Source organism: Aulonocara stuartgranti (assembly GCF_965226115.1).
Source record: "Aulonocara stuartgranti genome assembly, chromosome: 13".
NCBI classification, from domain to species: Eukaryota; Metazoa; Chordata; class Actinopteri; order Cichliformes; family Cichlidae; genus Aulonocara; species Aulonocara stuartgranti.
Genome location: NC_138949.1, coordinates 632227 through 654017, shown reverse-complemented (window position 1 = coordinate 654017; position 21791 = coordinate 632227). Strand labels below are relative to the sequence as shown.

The following is a 21791-nucleotide window of genomic DNA, read 5'->3' as shown; positions in this document are numbered from 1 at the left end:
TTGAAAGTCCGTGTTGCTCGGCGACAGCCCCAAAACATCACTGCTCTCGAGAAGATCTGCATGGAGGAATGGGCTAAAATACCAGCTACTGTGTGTGCAAACCTGGTAAAGACCTATAGTAAACGTTTGACCTCTGTTATTGCCAACAAAGGTTATGTTACAAAGTATTGAGTTGTATTTTTGTTATTGACCAAATACTTATTTTCCACCCTGATTTACCAATAAATTCTTTACAAATCCTACCATGTGGATTCATGGATTTTTTTTTTCACATTCTGTCTCTCACAGTTGAAGTGTACCTCTGGTGCAAATTACTGACCTCTGTCATCATTTTAGGTGGGGGAACTTGCACAATCGGTGGCTGACTAAATACTTTTTTGCCCCACTGTAGCTGCTCTGCTCTGTGTTGGTACAGGGCATTGAAGATGATAACAGTGGGTGGATTATATTCTTAAACTTAGTTACAGCGCTTTCAGAAAGACATCTACTTTGATAAAGTCTACTCTCCACCGCTGTGTAATCAATTATTGTAAATGTAAATGTTATCAGGAAATGATCAGACAGGAGAGGGTTTTCAGGAAACACTGTTAAATGTTCAGTTTCTATGCATATGTTAAAACAAGATCTAGAGTGTGATTAAAGTGGTGGGTGGGTTCTTTTACATTTTGAGAGAAACCAATTGAGTCTAATAACAGATTAAATGCCATGTTGAGGCTGTCATTTTTAGCATCTACATGGATGTTAAAATCACCCACAATAATTATTTTATCTGAGCTCAGAACTAAATCAGATAAAAAGTCTGAGAAATCAGACAGAAACTCTGTGTAAGGCCCAGGTGGATGATAGATGATAACAAGTAAGACTGGTTTCTGAGTTTTACAGCTGGGGTGGACAATGTTAAGCATCAGGCTTTCAAATGAATTAAAAGTCTGTCTTGGTCTTTCATTAATTAATAGGCTGGTGTGAAAACTTGCTGCCACACCGCCCCCTCGGCCTGTGCTTCGAGGTTTCTGGTAGTTAGAATGACTCGGGGGTGTTGATTCATTTAAACTAACATAATCATCCTGCTGCAACCAGGTTTCTGTAAGGCAGAGTAAATCGATTTGTTGATCAATTATTAAGTCATGTACTAACAGAGACTTGGAGGAGAGAGACCTAATATTTAATAATCCACATTTCACTGTTTTACTCTTTGGTTCAGATGTGGATACTGTATTGTTCTTTCTTTGTAATTGTTTATGTTTAAGTTGTTTGTTGCTGGTTTTTAGTTTGTTTTTTGTCTGTTTGGGAGCTGACACAGTCTCTATGGAGATGGGTTTTTGGGGGGTAGCAGGAGGAGAGAAGCTGCAGAGAGGCGTGTAAGACTGCATCTCTGCTTCCTGGTCCCAACTCTGGATAGTCATATTTTGGGGGGTTTAATAAATTTGTCCATATTTCTAGAAATGAGAGCTGCTCCATCCAAAGTGGGATGGATGCCGTCTCTCCTAACAAGACCAGGTCTCCTCCAGAAGGTTTGCCAATTATCTATGAAGCCCACATCGTTTCTGGGACACCACTCAGACAGCCAGCAATTTAAGGAGAACATGCGGCTAAACATGTCACTCCTGGTCTGATTGGGGAGGGGACCAGAGAAAACTACAGAGTCCGACATTGTTTTGGCAAAGTTACACACCGATTCAATATTGATTTTAGTGACCTCCGATTGGCGTAACCGGGTGTCATTACTGCCGACGTGAATTATGATCTTACTGAATTTACGTTTACCCTTAGCCAGCAGTTTTAAATTTCCTTCAATGTCGCCTGCTCTGGCCCCTGGAAGACAATTGACTATGGTTGCCGGTGTCTCTAGCTTCACATGTCTGAGAACAGAATCGCCAATTACCAGAGTTTGACCCCCGGCGGGTGTGTCGCCGAGTGGGGAAAAACGGTTAGACACATGAACGGGTTGGTGGTGTACCCGGGGCTTCTGTTTAGGACTTTGCTTCTTCCTCACCGTGACCCAGCCGCCCTCTTTCCCCAGCTGCTTGGGGTCTGCCGGGGAACAGCTAGCGGGGCCTACGCTATCTTTGGCTGCACCAGCTACAGGGGCCTGGCTAGCTATGGGTGAATGAAGGGTGCGAAGCCGAGTCTCCAATTCAGTAATCCTGGCCTCCAGAGCTGCAAATATGCTACATTTGTTACAGATATCATTACTGCTAAAGGAGGCCGAGGAGTAACTAAACATCTGACACAATGAGCAAGAAAGTGCAGGAGGGACATGTGAAGTAGCCATGGTGCTAACGAGTCGGCTACGAGCTAAGCTAAGCTAGCGAGACAGTGAGTGAATACTTTGGCTATAAATTAGGTAGTGAGTACACAGAAAGTGTGCTTCGGATGAAGCACGTGAAGATTATACTATGAAAAAGAATGTATTTAAAAGTTGTTAATTAAATTGCTAAGCAAATAAGCTACTCAGAAACACCACTGTGTTTGAGCAGGAACAGGAAGTGATACTCTACCGCAGAGCAAGCGAACACCAAGTGACAGCGCCACCAAGAGGTCAGATCCTTTACACTTTACTTCCAAGATCGAGATTCAATCTCAAATATGAGCAATCTCTCTCTAATGATCGGCTATGTACCACAGGCCTTCAAGCTGTCTGTAGTTAAACCTTTACTCAAAAAGCATCTCTAGACCCAGCAGTCTTAGCTAATTATAGGCCAATCTCCAACCTTCCTTTATATCAAACATCCTGGAAAGAGTAGTTGTCAAACAGCTAACAGATCATCTGCAGAGGTTTATTTGAAGAGTTTCAGTCAGGTTTCAGAGCTCATCACAGCACAGAAACAGCTTTAGTGAAGGTTACAAATGATCTTCTTATGGCCTCTGACAGTGGACTCATCTCTGTGCTTGTCCTGCTAGACCTCAGTGCAGCATTCGATACTGTTGACCATAATATCCTATTAGAGCGATTAGAACATGCTGTAGGTATTACAGGTACTGCGCTGCAGTGGTTTGTATCATATCTATCTAATAGACTCCAGTTTGTGCATGTAAATGGAGAGTCCTCTTCACACACTGAGGTTAATTATGGAGTTCCACAGGGTTCAGTGCTAGGACCAATTCTGTTTACATTATACATGCTTCCCTTAGGCAGCATCATTAGAAGACATATCTGTGCATAACCAAGGTAATGCCATCCAGAGTAAGCATCTGGTTAGACACCATGCTCCCAAGGACATCATCTTCAGTTTGATCTGAATTAAGAAGCAGAAAGTTAGCGGCCATCCAGGTCTTTATGTCTTTAAGACATTCCTGCAGTTTAACTCATTGGTGTGTGTTATCGGGCTTCATGGACAGATAGAGCTGGGTGTCATCTGCATAGCAGTGAAAATGTATGCTAAAATTTCCAGTAATGCTGTGAGGAACCTTGGAGTCATTTTTGACCAGGACATGTCCTTCAACGCACATATTAAACAAATATGTAAGACTGCTTTCTTCCATTTGCGCAACATCTCTAGAATTAGAAATATCCTGTCTCAGAGTGATGCTGAAAAACTAGTTGATTTATTTATTACTTCTAAGCTGGACTCCTGTAATTCATACGGAAGAGGATTAGAGCCACTGGGGAAAAAAGTGGGCTCGTCTTTTTTTCTTCTTCTTTTCCAGAATTCTGAGAAAGAAGTCTGAATTCTGACTTGAATTCTGACTTGAATTCTGACGTGCCCACTTTTTTTTTTCCAGTGACCTTAATCCTCCACAAATTCATTATTATCAGACTTTCCCCCCAAAATTCATTTTTCTTTTAGGACTGTTCCCTGAACAGAATTCAGTTAATCCAGAATGCTGCTGCATGATTACTGAAAAGGGCTAGAAAGCATATTTTGCCCATACTGGCTTCTCATTATTTGATCCTGTTATCTCCAAAGTCAAATTTAAAATCCTTCTACTCTCTGTTTTCCTCCCCTCACCCCCAGACGATCGTAGCAGATGGCCCCGCCCCTCCCTGAGCCTGGTTCTGCCGGAGATTTCTTCCTGTTAAAAGGGAGTTTTTCCTTCCCACTGTCGCCAAAGTGCTTCCTTAGTGGGTCATATGATTGTTGGGGAGTTTTCTTTATTTTTTTTGTGTTTATCTTACAACATAAAGCGCACTGAGGCAATTTGGCACCATATACTTCTTTATTTCTGTGTATATTATCTAGACTATTTCATGATCAGTAGATTTGTTATGCATGGATTTGATAAGAAAAGTAACACAGTTGATGTTTTTGGTTTTTGCAGTGTGTCGAAGCAGCACGCAGTAATCCCCAGCCAGGTTTTTGAGTTAGAGGATGGCAGCAGCAGCTATAAGGACTTTGCTATGACCAGAAACAATCGCTTTAGCAGTGCCGGACAAGCCTCCAAAAACATCATCCAGCCTCCATCTGCAGTGTTGCACTACTATAACGTTCCTCCGTGCATATCACAGGATCATTTACTGAGGGTAAAGTACTTCTGTCTGTTCGCTGTCCGTCTTTTCTGTGTAACTGTAAAGAACTGTTTAAAGGTATTCCAAACCTCCTAAAACATTTTCTATCCTATCATACAGAGATGTATCCAAAATCTACTTCATAATTTCTTGTTTTTTCCTGAATTAATATGATTATTATCTTGGAAATTCCAAAAAAACCCATTGTTATTAAGAAGACTGCCCTTTTTTTCTGAATTAACAAGATATCCTTAAATGCCCAAAGATCCTCTTGAGTTGAGCCTGATTTCTTGAGCAGTCTTTGCCATAAAGAAATCCACTCCCACATTGTATAACAAATGCTGATAAGTTGTATGTTTAATTGTTGCCTAGTGCAGAACTGCTCACACGCTGCTGTCTGTGTTTCTGTAGCTGTGCACGGAGCATGATCTGCCTGGCTTTGTCAAATTTAAGATGTTTGATGCCAAACGTAAGTAGACATTTGATTGAACAGATGAAGTCTCGTGAATGTGGTCATCGCCTGCCTTTTAATGTTCAGTCTCTTTTTTCAGCCTCTTCTAAGACCATCTCCGGCTTGTTGGAGTTTGACAGTAAGACAGAGGCTGTGGAGGTTCTTACTGTTCTCAACCACTACCAGATTAGGATTCCCAGTAAGTCCATGAGAAAAACATCCATCACTGCCTACTCTGTCAGTCTCATGCTGGAAACTTCACAAATAATTCCTGAATGTGGAGCTGGAAAATACATCTGAAGTAGAAAAAATTATTTTGTAAAAATTATTTTGTGAAATTTAAACAGTTAATGCAGTTAATGTTAGTTTAATTCCTTGAGGATGAAAGTCTGCACTGTGGACTTCCTGCTAACCTCTAATTCTGTTAAATAAATAATAAATCCTGTTTTCATGGACGCCTGAATGTTAAACTTAATCGTTACACCTGGTAAAGCAGCAACGCTGATCATTTAATTAAAGATGAAAGAATTCAGACAGTTTTCAATGCTCAGTGATGCCACAGTGTTCGTTTGACTTTGGGACCTGAAACGGACGGAGTTTAGGACCCAGATTACCCCGCGAGGCGCTGTGTAGCACATAACATCGGTTCGAGGTCAGTAAGCACAACCAGAATTCATACATAAGGCGCACTGTTGATTTTCGAGAAAATTAAAGGATTTTAAGTGCGCCTTATAGTGCGGAAAATACGGTACTAACCATGCTTTACATTTTATACTGCACTGTCACATCCTCCAATTAATGTAATTTTATTTACATGGCATCAAATCCTAAACTGTCCTCCAGGACACTTGCCATAGAACAGTTTCTTCCCCTCTGCTGTTGGACACATGAACAATAACCGTATGACTGTTCCCGCTACTAACACATGACCCTACGCTGTGTCACTGCATCATTCCATGTTTGGCACTGATCACCACCTGCACTCATGTATATATCTTTCTACGTAGCACTCTTAATTCTTATTCTCATGTATATATCTCATGTATATCTCATGCACATATCTTTCTACGTAGCACTTTTAATTCTTATCCCTACTTTTATTTTTTCATGTCTATTTAAGTGCTATTTATGACACTATGTTTGCACTGAAGCACCGCAGCAATTTCCTAATGTTGTAAACCTGCTCAACATTTGGCAATAAACCCCTTTCTGATTCTGATTCTGATTCTGATTCTGATAGTAAAGTGAAGAGCTAAGTCCTTTTAGCAGCGCATGGCTCTCTTTTAATATGAAGAGCTCTTAGAAATGTTCTCTCTAAGCTGCGCACGTGCGCAATTGCGCACTGCTGGCATGGTGTCTGCGCACAGAAAATCTGCGTTGCGCACAAAAAAAAACTGAATTGAAATTAAAATTAAAACTTTAACAATTCTGTTTTGCAGTGCACCAGTGTTGTAGCTAGCAAAGCGGCTGATGTGGAGTGAAGCCACGTTAGTGTACAACCATTGGAGATGTGAGCAGGACAGACGGAACAACTGACGGGAAAAGTGTGGACTTTATACCAGTTTTTAAATCGTGTTGATCGGCCACGTAAAACCAGAGTTATGATAAAAAACACGCAATGTTTGGTTTTCTTCCTGAATACTGTCGTTGTTTATATTTACTGTGGGAAGAAACGGTAAAAACGGCGTTTCATAAGGAAAACGCTCGAAAGCCTGTGAGCAAAGACAAACCCCACCCCCCTCTGCCTTTCCTATTCGTCCAAAAAAGTGCCATTCGACCAATCAAAAAATGATATGGCAACGTGGCATCTAGTTGTTAAGAAACGGGGGACGTTTTAGGAGTGACGGCGTGTTTGAGATGTGAGAGATTTGAGACGTTTAGCGCAAATCTTGTGTAGTCAGTGTGTAGTCAGTGTGTAGTCAGTGTGTAGTGTAGTCAACAGTTTTGTTGTGTGTGTCAGAACAATGAGGCGCCTGCTGAGTGTTACAGGTGTTACAGCAGTGATACATCTGCTGCTGTCAGGCCTGCAGGTCAGGGCCGTGCAGAGAGGTTTAAAGGGACGGGTGCTCAAAGTTAAAAAGGGGCACATTGAACCAGGCTGAATAACAACAACACACATTCATCAAGAGTCTAATATGGGAAGGGCAGGGCTGTGTTGATCTGAGACTGTAGACAGTAAAAAGTCCACAGGAGAGATGGTAGCTGATTAAACAAGTGTCATGAGATAATAACAAAATGCAAAGATTGGTGACAGCGCTTGGAACCATAAGGACACAAAAAACTGTGAGAAATAATTCAGGCTCTGCCTGTGAATCACTCTTTGCTTCTCTTCTTCCTTCCATCCCATCATTTCATATATCACTCTCCACTTGCTGTCTATGTGAGAACAAGGCACAACTTGCTATTGCAATAAACTATAATCTAATTATCCACACCTAACAACTCCAGCACTTAATCTAAAATAAAATGATGACAGAAAAATGTTATAGCCCTGCCTTTAGTAGCCTCACACAGGTCCTGCTGTTTCCTCCTCATGTCCTTACCAGGCATGTCTGCACAATGTTATATCCTGAGTAATAATTAAAAAAAAATCCATCTAAATAAAACACACACATGCACGCACAGTGACATTTTAGACCTTCTTCAGAATACTGTATATACTATGGGCATCATGGTGCTGATCCAGAATCCTTACATTATTATTTATTACTAGAGCTACAATAATAAAGCAATGAGGAGGGGGAAGTAATAAATATGAAATAATGTATTTATGATGATTGCATTTGTTTCACTATCCACTCTGTGCAGGGCAAAGCTTATTACATGTTTAAACTGTAGAGATACAATCATTTTACTGCTGTAAAATCCAACTTTTGTCTTATTTAAAATATAAATCTAATATAATCTGCTTCTTAATGTATGTTCTTTAAAATACAGCGTGTGTTTTTTTAATATATTATAATTATAATAATTATTATGTGGACATGCATATTAGATCGTTTTTTAGTGAAATATAATCCCTCCAGAAAGGCAGGAAAAGCCCGGAAACTTACTTTAAAACTAAATATGTTCCCTAAAACGGTGACAGAGCTACAGACCCATGACAGCCTTACACAGGTAGCCAGCAGCTATGACCAGCACTACTTGTGCAGTTAATAAAAGGACAGGTAATGTTTGTCGCGCTGTTGCACACACAGCACGCTCGTTTGTTTCAGTTCGTCAGTTGCAACAAGACAACTTACCAACGTGTACGTAATAAGCTAATACTCCTGGGTGCTACACACTACAGTGTACGCTGTACACCTACTTACTGGTTTTGTCGCATCAGTCTGTGTCTCTGAGTTAACTTGTGTTTCTCCTGCAGCTCCGGACCGCTAAAAATGCGCGTGCTCTTTGTGAGCTCGTTCCCGGCTCGTAACCAGCGCGTTCTGCCGTCGAGGGCGATCATTGGTTAAATGTGATCATGTGACTGATGTGGTGTATTCATAATTGTCTCTGGTACATTTGTTGTATGGGCAGTATGTGTTCACTGTTTGATTGTGTAATTACGTGTTACGCACTGGCAATGCATGCCGGTAGATGGTAATACAGGAAGTAAAGAGATGGTCTTACCGCACACAGTGGTCTCGCGTACTTATTCAGATTCAGAGTAAGAATCACACATGGTGTCAGAAGTGCTGTGTGACTTGTAAGACTCCATACATCTGCCGAGTGTGAGGAGAAGGGGAAGGTGGAAACAAAATGCCGAATGACGACGTAGACGATCGTCCGAGGGCAGGAGTTAGCACCGCGGCTAGCACTCCCAGCGCTACGTTTAGCATCCAACCACCGGAGCCCTTTGATTTTTCCAAACCACACGAATGGACAAGATGGGTCCGTCGCTTCGAGAGATTCCGTCAGGCAAGTAATCTGTCTGCGAGCTCGGAGGAAAATCAAGTGAACACTCTCATATATTGTATGGGAGACGAAGCGGATGACGTCCTGAGAGGACTAAAGTTAAGTGATGTAGACCAACGGGACTATGCTAAAGTGAGAGATAGCTTCCACAACTTTTTCATTGTCAGGAAAAATGTTGTTTATGAGCGCGCACGTTTTAATATGCGCAAACAAGAGCCGAATGAGACTGTTGATGCATTCGTGACTGCCTTGCATGCATTAGCAGAGCACTGTAACTACGGACCGCTCCACGATGAGCTGATAAGAGACAGAATAGTAGTGGGCTTGGCCGACACGAGGCTGTCTGAGCGCATGCAGATGGAAAAAGACTTGGACTTGGATAAAGCTATAAATATGGCCAGGCAGTCAGAAGAAATCAAAAAGCAACAGTCAGCTTTGAGAAGTGAAACAAATGTAATGCATGTAAATGCGAAAACAGTTGACAGAGTGATACAAAAGCACGACAAAACAAAGTTCAACATGTTCAAAAATAAAACTGTCAAAACACAACAGCAATATAGCAAGAGACAAAATAATAAATGCTACAAGTGCGGAGGCTCTCCACATCCGAAACCTGAGTGCCCAGCAAATGATGCAAAATGTCATTTATGTGGAAAAAAAGGTCACTACCAGCGAGTCTGCAGACAAAGCAAGACAGTGCAAAGTATTGAGGAGGAAGAGGAGCAAGGTTTCTTCCTAGGCTCAGTTTCCAGTGACGGCCAGGCGTGGACAGCCAACATACAAGTGAAAGATGCAAAAATCACTTTCAAACTGGATACGGGAGCAGATGTGACTGTAATAGCTGACTCGGACTTATCAAAGATTTTTGCTAACGAACACAGACCAGTCCTCCAGCAGCCAGAAAAACCTTTGTTAGGCCCTGGAAAAACACCACTGGACGTTGCAGGTTTTACAAAGCTACAGCTCAACTACGGAGCGAAACAGACAACAGAGAAGGTCTATGTTGTAAGAAACCTGAGCACTCCACTGCTAGGCCTGCCCGCCATTACAGCTCTTGGCCTGCTGGTGCGAGTTGACGCGGTTTCAATGGACACTCTGAAGACTACTTACCCTAAACTTTGCAATGGTCTAGGGAAAGTGCAGCGGGCCTATCACATTAAACTCAAACCGAATGCTGTGCCGTACTCACTCACAACTCCGCGAAGGCTTCCTCTGCCTCTGATGGGAAGGGTAAAAGAGGAACTCCAACGAATGGAAGAGCTTGGTGTCATTACCCGAGTTGAGGAACCAACGGATTGGTGTGCCGGCATGGTTGTTGTTCCAAAGAAAAACAGCCCTAGGCTAAGACTTTGCGTAGACTTTACCGGACTAAATGAGTATGTGTGCAGGGAAAAATATGTGCTGCCATCGGTTGAACAAAGTCTCGGAATGCTCGCAGGAGCCAAAGTGTTTAGCAAACTGGATGCCAACATGGGCTTCTGGCAGATTCCCCTGTCCGATGAGTCTGCCAAACTCACCACCTTCATCACACCCTTTGGGCGGTTCCACTTTAACCGCCTACCGTTTGGGATCAACTCAGCGCCCGAACACTTTCAGCGCATGATGGCGGAGGTCATCGAGGGTCTCGAAGGAGTGGTGTGTCACATTGACGATGTGTTGGTGTGGGGACGTAACCATCAGGAGCACGATTCCCGTCTCCATGCTACACTGCAAAGACTGGAAAAAGCAGGCATAACGCTGAATGTTGAAAAATGCGAGCTCTCCCAGAGCAAGGTTGCTTTCTTGGGTCACATCATAGCGGATACAGGAATCAGTCCTGACCCGAAGAAAACGGAGGCAATTACAGAAATGACAGAGCCAACTATTGTGTCAGAGTTGCGCAGTTTTCTGGGCATGGTGAATCAAGTGGGCAAGTTCATCCCCCATTTAGCTGAAAAAGACAAAGCCCTGCGAGATCTTATTTCCAAAAAGAACGCATGGTATTGGGGAACTGACCAAGTGAGAGCTTTCAAAACATTACGAGATGCCCTGACCTCACCCCCAGTGCTCGCAATGTATGACCCCAACAGAGACATTAAAGTATCAGCAGATGCTTCATCCTATGGTCTCGGAGGTGTTCTTTTGCAGCTGTGGGAAGAAGGATGGCGACCAGTGGCGTATGCATCGAGGTCCCTTTCTCCTACAGAACAACGATACGCACAAGTGGAAAAAGAGGCACTGGCATCTACATGGGCGTGTGAGCGTTTTCGTGATTTCCTGATTGGTAAACATTTTTGTCTTGAAACGGACCACAAACCTCTCGTTTCCTTACTGGGAGGACAAGCTCTGGATCTCTTGCCACCCAGGATCCAGCGATTCAGAATGAGACTCATGCGTTACTCGTACACTGTGCAGTACGCCCCAGGGAAATCGCTCTGGACAGCAGATACTTTGTCCTGCTCACCTCTGAAAAAACCAATGAACCTGTCAGACAAAGAGCTGATGGAAAGCACAGACATATATGTCGACAGTATTGTAGCAAACATGCCTGTCAGTTCATCATATATGCAAACACTGAAGGAACAACTGAAAAGCGACAGTGTGTGTGCTCGCGTCATGGACATGTGCACCGAAGTCTGGCCAGAACATGCAAAACAAGAGCCTTTACTGCGAAATTACTGGCCTGACCGAGCCACGCTCACTGTTGAAGACGGCCTTTTGTTAAAAGACACACGGCTTGTCATTCCTTCAGCAATGAGAAACGAGGTGCTGGAAAAACTTCACGAAGGACACCAAGGTGTGGTAAAATGTAAAGCTCGTGCATGCCAAACAGTGTGGTGGCCCGGGCTGAGTCAACAAATCTCTGAGATGCTGCTCAAGTGCAAAACGTGTATTCAAGAAAGACACAATAACAGTGAGCCACTCATGCCAACAGAATACCCTGCCCGCCCATGGCAGAGAGTGGGCACAGATCTTTTCGAGCTGGGAGGGAAAACTTACCTTCTCGCTGTTGACTATCACTCTAGATTTGTTGAGATTGCTTTGTTAAACAGGACAAAATCAAACGACGTCATTACTCACCTGAAATCTTTCTTTGCCCGTCACGGCATCCCAGAGGTCCTCATGTCTGATAATGGGCCGCAGTATTCAGGTCAAATCTTTACAGACTTTGCAGCAGCATACGGCTTCAAACACATCACAAGCAGTCCCAAGTTTCCACAAAGTAATGGAGAAGCAGAACGTGCTGTGCAGACTGTAAAAACTCTTCTGAAAAAAGCAGCTGATCCTTATCTAGCTCTTCTTGCCTATAGAGCTACACCACTGCAGTCCGGATACAGCCCTGCAGAGCTTTTAATGGGCAGACGTCTGCGAACCACACTGCCGATGCTTCCATCGCAGCTGGAGCCCACACTGCCGGACAACGCACTGCTCGCTCGAAAGGAAAGGGAGAAGAGGATGATGGACATGGCAAACTTCAACAGGCGCCACCGCGCAAAACCTTTATGCAGCCTGTCCCCAGGAGAGCAAGTTTGGGTGACTGATGTCAAAACTACAGGCACTGTTATCCAAAATCACTCTACACCCCGATCATACACAGTGGAGTTACCACAAGGGACTGTGAGGCGTAATCGTGTGCATTTGATTCCTTTAAGTTCACCTGTGCATGAACCTGCTAATGTGCCTGTGTTGCAGAAGCCTCAAACACCCAGTGTGATCCCTGCTACACCTGTTAACACTGATGTGGTCAGAACCAAGTCAGGGAGGCCAATAGTTAAACCTAAAAAGTTAGATCTGTAAGAAAAAAAAAAGGTTGTTGTTATGTAACTGTGTTATAATGGTTTTGTAGAGCACAGTAAAATAAAGCTAAAAAGAGTTGTTAAGAAAAGAAAAGAACAAGAAAACAAAAACAAAAGGTTAAAAATGTAATGCAGATTGTTTGCCAGATGTTCTTGTATGGCTTTGAAAAAGAGAAAAAAAGAATCAAGAGGTAGTCTGGTTGGAAGTTCTGTCTTGAGAAAAGTAATATTCTGTTTTTGTTTAAAAGGGGAGATGTGGTGTATTCATAATTGTCTCTGGTACATTTGTTGTATGGGCAGTATGTGTTCACTGTTTGATTGTGTAATTACGTGTTACGCACTGGCAATGCATGCCGGTAGATGGTAATACAGGAAGTAAAGAGATGGTCTTACCGCACACAGTGGTCCCGCGTACTTATTCAGATTCAGAGTAAGAATCACACAACTGATGCAAGCCAGATCCTTTTATTTAGCAAAACTGTGATTAATAGTTAAATATTATTGTTGAGGGGCACAGACAGGACTCCGCACGCACGCACACATTAAAAAAATAATAATAATTTTTTAAAAAAAAGTTGCCTCAACAAAAGGGCACTTTGGGCACCCATCAGGAAAGGGGCGGGTGCTCAAGCCCCTCTAGCCCCCCCCCCCCCTCTGCACGTGCCTGCTGCAGGTATCAGGCTGTTGTTCTCCTTCATCTCATAGTGGACAGAAATTAGACCATTGTCCTCACTTGGTCTGAGGACAATGGTATACACACACACACACACACACACACACACACACATTCTCACATAACACACACACACACACACATACACACACACACACGCACACACACACACACGCACACATACACACACACACACATACACACACACGCACACACACACACACACACACAGACACTCTTTTCCAGCTAAATGCAAATACATGGAAGGGAGCCTTATCAAGCCAAACCTGTACCATTCCTTTTGCCCTCACATCTTTATCACAGTTGATATACCAGTCAGGCTGTTATGCTAAGTATGCATTTGTTTGTGTTTCTTTTTTCAGATGGGTCCAACCCATACACACTCAAACTGTGTTTTTCCACCTCATCACATCTATAAAGAGCTACCGAGCTTACAGAGAGCTGCTGGACCTGCTGATAGCTGACCTCTGACCCAAGGAGGGAGCATGAAAGGCAGACGCGAAGAGGAGTGAGGCAGAGAGAAACCAAGATGAGAATAATAAAGGATGGAAATGGACGGGTATTTATAGAGTGCTTTTCTAGTCTTACTGACCAATCAAAGCACTTTGAGTTTGATGGCCACCAAAGAAGAACGTGGTAATGGACACTCTGAGGAATCCACTCTACATTTAGACGTCTGTACAGGCAACTGAAGTCACATTTTATGTCTAAAAAAATGTAAAAAAAAATTAAAAATGGAAACAATTTTAACTTGCTGTCATTTAAGGTTTCTTAGTGTTACATAAACTTGCTGCCCTGTGGGAGCTAAGCTTACAGGCCGAGCTTTCACTGCAGTGCTTGGTCAGCATGAGATGCGTAGCTAATTTATGAGTTTACTATAAAAATATTAACACATGACATCTGGAGGAATCATGTTAGGAATGTCATCAAGGTTTCAATGACTATTTATGTTTATCAGAAACAAAACTTTATTGTTCATGTAAAAAATCAGAACCGCGTCTGGTTTGTTTTAGCCTAACCTGAAGAAATGAATCCAATATGTAGACTAACTTGTAGAGAAGAAACTCTCTCTGTCATGATATTTGCTGAGAAACTTCAGAGGACGATACACATTTTATACACCTCAAGTGTCCCGAAGCAGCCCACGTCAGAAACCTGTCTAATGACATATTAATAAGCAGCTTGGAATGAGTTTCCATGTCTGGACATGTTAAAAAATGAGATGTTGACATCGACTGAAAACATTTTTCATATATTTTAAAGTGGATCAAAGTTATTTTCCCCACTTAATGTGAGTTTAAAATGAGTCTACTGACGTTTTCCCCAGAATTCTGTGCATATATCTGTAGATCTTTTAATATATCAGTATTTGAATTACTGTACACAGAAAATTGTAGTGGGTTTTATTAGAGTCAGCTGCGACCTCTTGTGTTTTCTGTATAAATAGAAATCAATTGCGTGCTGTGTCCATTTGAGGTCATTTTAGAATCAAAATGTATGTTATTGTCACAGAGTTGCTGGACTCTCCTTTATTGTAACAGTGAAATAGATGTGAACTGAAAACAGTGCAAATCTACAGTCCAGAGATCAGAATATGAGTTATTCTTCTTTATCTGATTCAGGACTTCTTTGATCTGTAGCAAGCTGAAAACAACATTAGCCACGAGTCTGAGAGGAGGCTTCTGCATGTAACTGCACTCAATGCTTCTTAGATGATTAAACTGGGGATACTGGACACATTGCATCAGCTTGTCAGCATGATCTTTAAATGTCCCTGCTGTTACCTTAAGATAACATGTTTTCAGTTGTAACAGGATGTAAACTACCTGTGTTGATATATATGGAAACGGCAATTTTATTTATGCAGCACACGTGCTAAAACCCGTGTACGTTTACAATGCCTTAAGGCAATGAGAACCACAAAATATAAGTTTAAAAAGCAGAAAAAAGTCAAATAAAAAACACCCACTGAGTGAAGGCCTGTGTAACTAAAAAGGTGTTGAGTGAGCACAGCTTTGACTGATCTCAGGTCAGCAAGCAGCAGGACGTCAAAAATAGAAAATAGCATCCTTACATCTAATATTGTGATCGAACAGTTAAAAGATGTGAACCTGAAGACCTGAGCTTTAACTTGAAATGCGCTGTAGCTCATTCCAGTATAAAATGCGTTGATGTTGAAAAAAGAATAACAGAAGTACCATTTGTCCAAGCAGAAAAGAAAAACGTAAATGTTGGAATCTGACACTTTTACAAGAGCAGAGGGATCACATCTAACCTGGGAGGAAACATTTCCTGATGGTTGTGGTCTTTTCCAGGATCACATAAGGGCTTACTGTGTGTGCGTCATGTGACATTTCACCCACAGTCACATGATCTCGAGCCATTTTAACACCGGTGGGGGATTTTGGACCTTTGAGTTGGACAGTGCTCTCCTGCATTACGCTACTAACAATGATGAAATCAGATTTGGAGGAATGCTCGTCATCACTTATGCTGGATTTTAGAGATTTGGAGAATAAATATCAGGGAGAGTTTGAATCATTAAGTGTCCCAAACTCGATCTCTTAATTGCATCTGCATCATAGAAATATGTGATCTGTTTGCACAACAGTTACTGAGGACAGAAGGAAAAACTCGTAATAAAAAGCATTTTAATTTGTGCAATATTCCGTCTGTTAATCTCAAATCTAAGGTAAAAAAGGTAAAACTGTTTTGGATCAAATACAAAGAGCCAAGTGTCTCTGTTTAGTCAGACTCACGGATTCTAGAACTGAGGCGTCCTTGTTGTAAATAATATTTGAACATAAGCAATAATAACAGACAAGTTGTTGCTTATGTACTTGCTGTGTAACAGTTGTAAATGGGCACTAAGAGGTTTGTATGTAACGTGCTGTTTCTACAGTGATTTCATTTGTTTTTTGGTTATTTTGGGGTGTTTTTGGACAAATGAGGGCCTTTGAGTTCTTAACCCTCTCAGCACTGAAATAACAGAAATGTTATATTTTTGTTACTAAATATAGTTACATGGGTTACTTGTGTTCAAAATGTTACATTCAGATGATGGAATTCGCTGTTACATACTAACTTTTATCTTTTAGTTCTACATTTGTTCTTTTGTAAAGTGTGAACGGCCCAGTGCAGCAGTAAAATGTAAACCGTGGCAAAAGCCTGAGTGTTAATTACATAACTGATGGTTTGAGACAAGGAAGCAGGTATAAGTTATGATTTTAAGACAGTAAATGTTTGATATTGTTAATAGTTTGTTGTCATTAAAAAAATCCTAAAACAATGTTGTTTTATTTCAAGACATTCTGTGGTCTAAATGATACGTACCTGTTCAAACTGAATAAACCTGTTTTGAGGCTGTAAAGCCGCACACAGAGCTGTGCCCTCACATCGTTATCAATGTCAGCTGAAAACCTGCGTGATAAGGATCCTCGTTTATTGTTTGCATCAGGATTTTTATACAAACAAAAGAAAGACCAGGAAGTCTTTGCACATTTTGTTTCCATATTTAGCTGTTTCTGCACAGTCTGTAATGAGCTACAGTTGCAAGCGTAGTTTGAAACCATGGACATAGTTGAATTGAACTGGGAAAAAAATGAATTATTCCACTAAACACCCAATGAGAAGGCGACAGTAACAGTACAATGCTAATATAACAGAAGTACATGCCTCCATAGAGTACATAATGAATTATATTCAGTATATACACATAGATATATATATATATATACATATATATATATATATACATATATATATATACCGTAGTGATCGATGTAGCGGTTCCGAATGACAGCAATATCAGCAATATCAGGAAGAAGGAACACGAGAAGCTGGAGAAATACCAAGGGCTCAGAGAAGAGCTCGAGAGGATGTGGAGGGTGAAGGTAACGGTGGTCCCCGTGGTAATCGGAGCACTAGGTGCGGTGACTCCCAAGCTAGGCGAGTGGCTCCAGCAGATCCCGGGAACAACATCGGAGATCTCTGTCCAGAAGAGCGCAGTCCTGGGAACAGCTAAGATACTGCGCAGGACCCTCAAGCTCCCAGGCCTCTGGTAGAGGACCCGAGCTTGAAGGATAAACCGCCCGCAGGGGCGTGCTGGGTGTTTTTTTTTTTTTTTTTTTATACATATATATATATATATATATATATATATATATATATATATATATATATATATATATACATATGTATATATACATAGATATATATATATATCTATATATATATCTATATATATATATATACATAGATATATATATATATGTATATATATATATGTATACATTAAAAAAAAAAAACACCCAGCACGCCCCTGCGGGCGGTTTATCCTTCAAGCTCGGGTCCTCTACCAGAGGCCTGGGAGCTTGAGGGTCCTGCGCAGAATCTTAGCTGTTCCCAGGACTGCGCTCTTCTGGACAGAGATCTCCAATGTTGTTCCCGGGATCTGCTGGAGCCACTCGCCTAGCTTGGGAGTCACCGCACCTAGTGCTCCGATTACCACGGGGACCACCGTTACCTTCACCCTCCACATCCTCTCGAGCTCTTCTCTGAGCCCTTGGTATTTCTCCAGCTTCTCGTGTTCCTTCTTCCTGATATTGCTGTCATTCGGAACCGCTACATCGATCACTACGGCCGTCTTCTTCTGTTTGTCTACCACCACTATGTCCGGTTGGTTAGCCACCACCATTTTGTCCGTCTGTATCTGGAAGTCCCACAGGATCTTAGCTCGGTCATTCTCCACCACCCTTGGGGGCATCTCCCATTTTGACCTCGGGACTTCTAGGTTATACTCGGCACAGATGTTCCTGTACACTATGCCGGCCACTTGGTTATGGCGTTCCATGTATGCCTTGCCTGCTAGCATCTTGCACCCTGCTGTTATGTGCTGGATTGTCTCTGGGGCATCTTTACACAGCCTGCACCTGGGGTCTTGCCTGGTGTGATAGACCCCAGCCTCTATGGATCTTGTACTCAGAGCTTGTTCTTGTGCTGCCATGATTAGTGCCTCTGTGCTGTCTTTCAGTCCAGCTTTGTCCAGCCACTGGTAGGATTTCTGGATATCAGCCACCTCCTCTATCTGCCGGTGGTACATACCGTGCAGGGGCCTGTCCTTCCATGATGGTTCCTCGTCTCCCTCCTCTTTCTTGGGTTTCTGCTGCCTGAGGTATTCACTGAGCACTCGGTCAGTTGGGGCCATCTTCCCAATGTATTCTTGGATGTTCCTTGTCTCATCCTGGACTGTGGTGCTGACACTCACCAGTCCCCGGCCCCCTTCCTTCCGCTTAGCGTACAGCCTCAGGGTGCTGGACTTGGGGTGAAACCCTACATGCATGGTGAGGAGCTTTCTTGTCTTTATGTCAGTGGCTTCTATCTCCTCCTTTGGCCAGCCTATTACCCCAGCAGGGTACCTGATCACGGGCAGGGCGTATGTGTTGATGGCCCGGATCTTGTTCTTACCATTCAGCTGACTCCTCAGGACTTGCCTGACCCTCTGCAGGTACTTGGTGGTTGCAGCCTTTCTAGCGGCCTCTTCATGGTTCCCATTCGCCTGTGGGATCCCCAAGTACTTGTAACTGTCCTCTATGTCTGCAATGTTGCCTTCTGGTAGTTCAATCCCCTCAGTTCTGACTACCTTCCCTCTCTTTGTTACCATCCGACTACACTTCTCCAGTCCGAACGACATTCCAATGTCATTGCTGTATAGCCTGGTAGTGTGGATCAGTGAATCGATGTCTCGTTCACTCTTGGCATACAGCTTGATGTCATCCATGTACAGGAGGTGGCTGACAACTGCTCCGTTCCGTAGTCGGTATCCGTAGCCAGTCTTGTTAATGATCTCACTGAGGGGGTTCAGGCCTATGCAGAACAGCAGTGGGGACAGAGCATCTCCTTGGTAGATCCCGCACTTGATGGTAACTTGTGCTATGGGCTTGGAGTTGGCCTCTAGTGTTGTACGCCACATCCCCATTGAGTTCCTGATGAAGGCTCTTAGGGTCCCATTGATCTTGTACAATTCTAGGCATTCCAGTATCCAGCTGTGGGGCATTGAGTCATAGGCCTTCTTGTAATCAATCCAGGCAGTGCACAGGTTGGTCAGTCTGGTCTTGCAGTCTCGGCTGATTGTTCTGTCTACCAGTAGCTGGTGTTTTGCACCTCTGGTATTCTTGCCAATTCCTTTCTGTGTCCCGCTCATGTATTGACCCATGTGCCTGTTCATCTTAGCCGATATGATGCCTGACAGGAGCTTCCATGTAGTACTGAGGCAGGTTATTGGTCGGTAGTTGGAGGGGACCGGTCCCTTCTTGGGGTCCTTGGGGATCAGGACCGTCCGGCCTTCAGTTAGCCATTCCGGGTGTCTCTCGTTAACTAGCAGCTGGTTCATTTGTGCTGCCAGACGCTCGTGGAGTGCAGTCAACTTCTTCAGCCAGTAGGCGTGAACCATGTCGGGCCCTGGTGCTGTCCAACTCTTCATACTGGAGACCCTTTCTTGGATATCTGCCACTGTGATGGTTACTGGACCCTGTTCAGGGAGGTCGCTGTGGTCTGCCCTCAGATCCCCTAGCCACTGAGCATTGCCGTTATGGGTTGCATCCTTCTCCCATATGGTCTTCCAGTATTGCTCCGTCTCCAGCCTTGGTGGTGCTGTTCTCTTATTGTTCCCTTGCCACTGAGAGTACACCTTTGCTGGTTCTGTGGAGAACAGCTGGTTTATTCTCCTGCCTTCTATCTCTCTGGTGTACCTCCTCAAGCGGCTGGCCAAGGCTGTGAGTCTTTGCTTGGCAGTTTCCAAGGCCTCAGGTATGGACAGCTTGCTGTATTTCTTAGGCACCTTATTTGTCGCACCTTTCTGCAACTCTGTTAGTTGGCTAACCTCCCTCCGTGCTACTTTGATCTTGCCCTCTAGCCTCCTTCTCCATGGAGGGTACTGCCCCTTGTGGCTGTTCAACTTGTAGCCAAGCATCTCACTGATCACTGCTGCCGTATTGTAGATCAGCTTGTTAGTGTCGGTAATCGTGGTTGTAGGTATTGCCCGTAGTGCTGCACTAACATCATCTAGCAGACCTTCTGAGGGTACTTCACGTAATCTTGGTAACCGGCTACGGGGGATCCAGGTTTCAAGCTTGGCCATGATCCTATTTTTCAGGTCAGTTCCTCTCGCACTCAACGATCCTTCTCCTATCGCACTTGGGGCTATGTACCCAATCTCGGGTGGGGGTGATGATATCTCCCCCCTGACCTGGCGTCCTGACTCCTCCTTGCCGTAGCATTTGTGTTGTACCTCGTCAATCTCTAGCTGTGAGAGCAGTCCCTTCTTTCGAATGTTGGAACACTGAGCTACTAGTTGTTTCGCCGTCATTGTGGATGTTGGGTATCGAAGAATCCATAGGTCCCTCATCCTATTCATGTAGCCCCTTCCGCCGGGGTTACTTGCGTAGTAGCATTCCAACAACGCCCTGTTTTCGTCCCTGTATATATACAGGGAACTATATATATGTATATATATATATATAGTATATACACTGGGTGAATGTGCAGTAGTAGCAGCAAGCAGGTGAATTCTGTACATTAATATGAATAGACATCTGACTATTTTACAGGATAGACAATATAAACATATTTAAAATTAAAGGAATTGAAATGTACATTGTGCCTTGGTTTAGAGTGTCTGGAAGAGTCCTGTCTCAGTCAATTATAGATGATGTGAGAGGGCGGGTGTGTGTGTTTAGGGCACGGATGGCTTGGGGATAGAAGCTCCTCTTGAGTCTCTCTGTCCTTGCCTGGAAGATGCGGAACCTTCTACCAGATTGCAGAAGTTGGAACAGTTTGTTGCCAGGATGGGACGGGTCCTTCAGTATCTGCTCTAGTCCGGCATCTCCTGGTGTAGGTGTCCTGAAGCGGGGGGAGAGCAATCCTGCAGCAGCGTTTTGCTGTACGGATCACTCTCTGGAGAGCTTTTTGGTCCTTCACACAGCTGTTCCCAAACCACGATGTCATGTTCTGTGTGAGGATGCTCTCCACAGCGCCTGTATAGAAAATCCTGAGGATCTTTGGAGAGACCCTGAACTTCCTCAGTTGTCGTAGGTGATACAGGCGCTGCCTAGCCTTTTTGGTCTGGACCTGAATGTGGGCAGCCCATGTCAGGTCTGAGGAGATGTGGACACCAAGATACTTGAAGGACTGCACCCTCTCCACTGGAGCTCCATTGATGATAATGGGCTTGTAGTCTCTGCCCATAGTTATTAATACGGTCCATATCAGGGATTAGGGGTGCGTTTAGTCCACTTTGCTTAGGAAGCCTCTGTACCATCAGTAATACTGATGACGTTACTGATAAACACTGCTTGCTGTGTGCAGTGCTGAGACAATGCAGCTACTTTCAGTTCATTTCTGCTACTTTTTACAGCTCCTTTTGTTTACATGACCTCCATAGGACAGGGTTAAAACACATTGTTGTAAACGCGTTGTTTAGCCCAAACAGGGCGCCTGGTTGAAATTCCACATTTGAAGAGAAAAAAC

At 43.3% G+C, this 21791-nt stretch overlaps 1 protein-coding gene across 1 annotated transcript in view; it reads left to right on the top strand.

Annotated features, from left to right (window-relative positions):
- hnrnpll (heterogeneous nuclear ribonucleoprotein L like) overlaps positions 1–15007 on the top strand; it is an 80546-nt gene extending 65539 nt beyond the window's left edge. The window contains exons 11-14 of the mRNA XM_082556864.1: positions 4261–4462; positions 4859–4916; positions 4999–5097; positions 13628–15007. Of these exons, the coding sequence (XP_082412990.1) occupies positions 4261–4462; positions 4859–4916; positions 4999–5097; positions 13628–13683 (415 nt within the window). The 3' untranslated portion in view covers positions 13684–15007. The remainder of the gene's footprint in view (positions 1–4260; positions 4463–4858; positions 4917–4998; positions 5098–13627) is intronic.
- The last annotated feature ends 6784 nt before the right edge of the window (positions 15008–21791 follow it).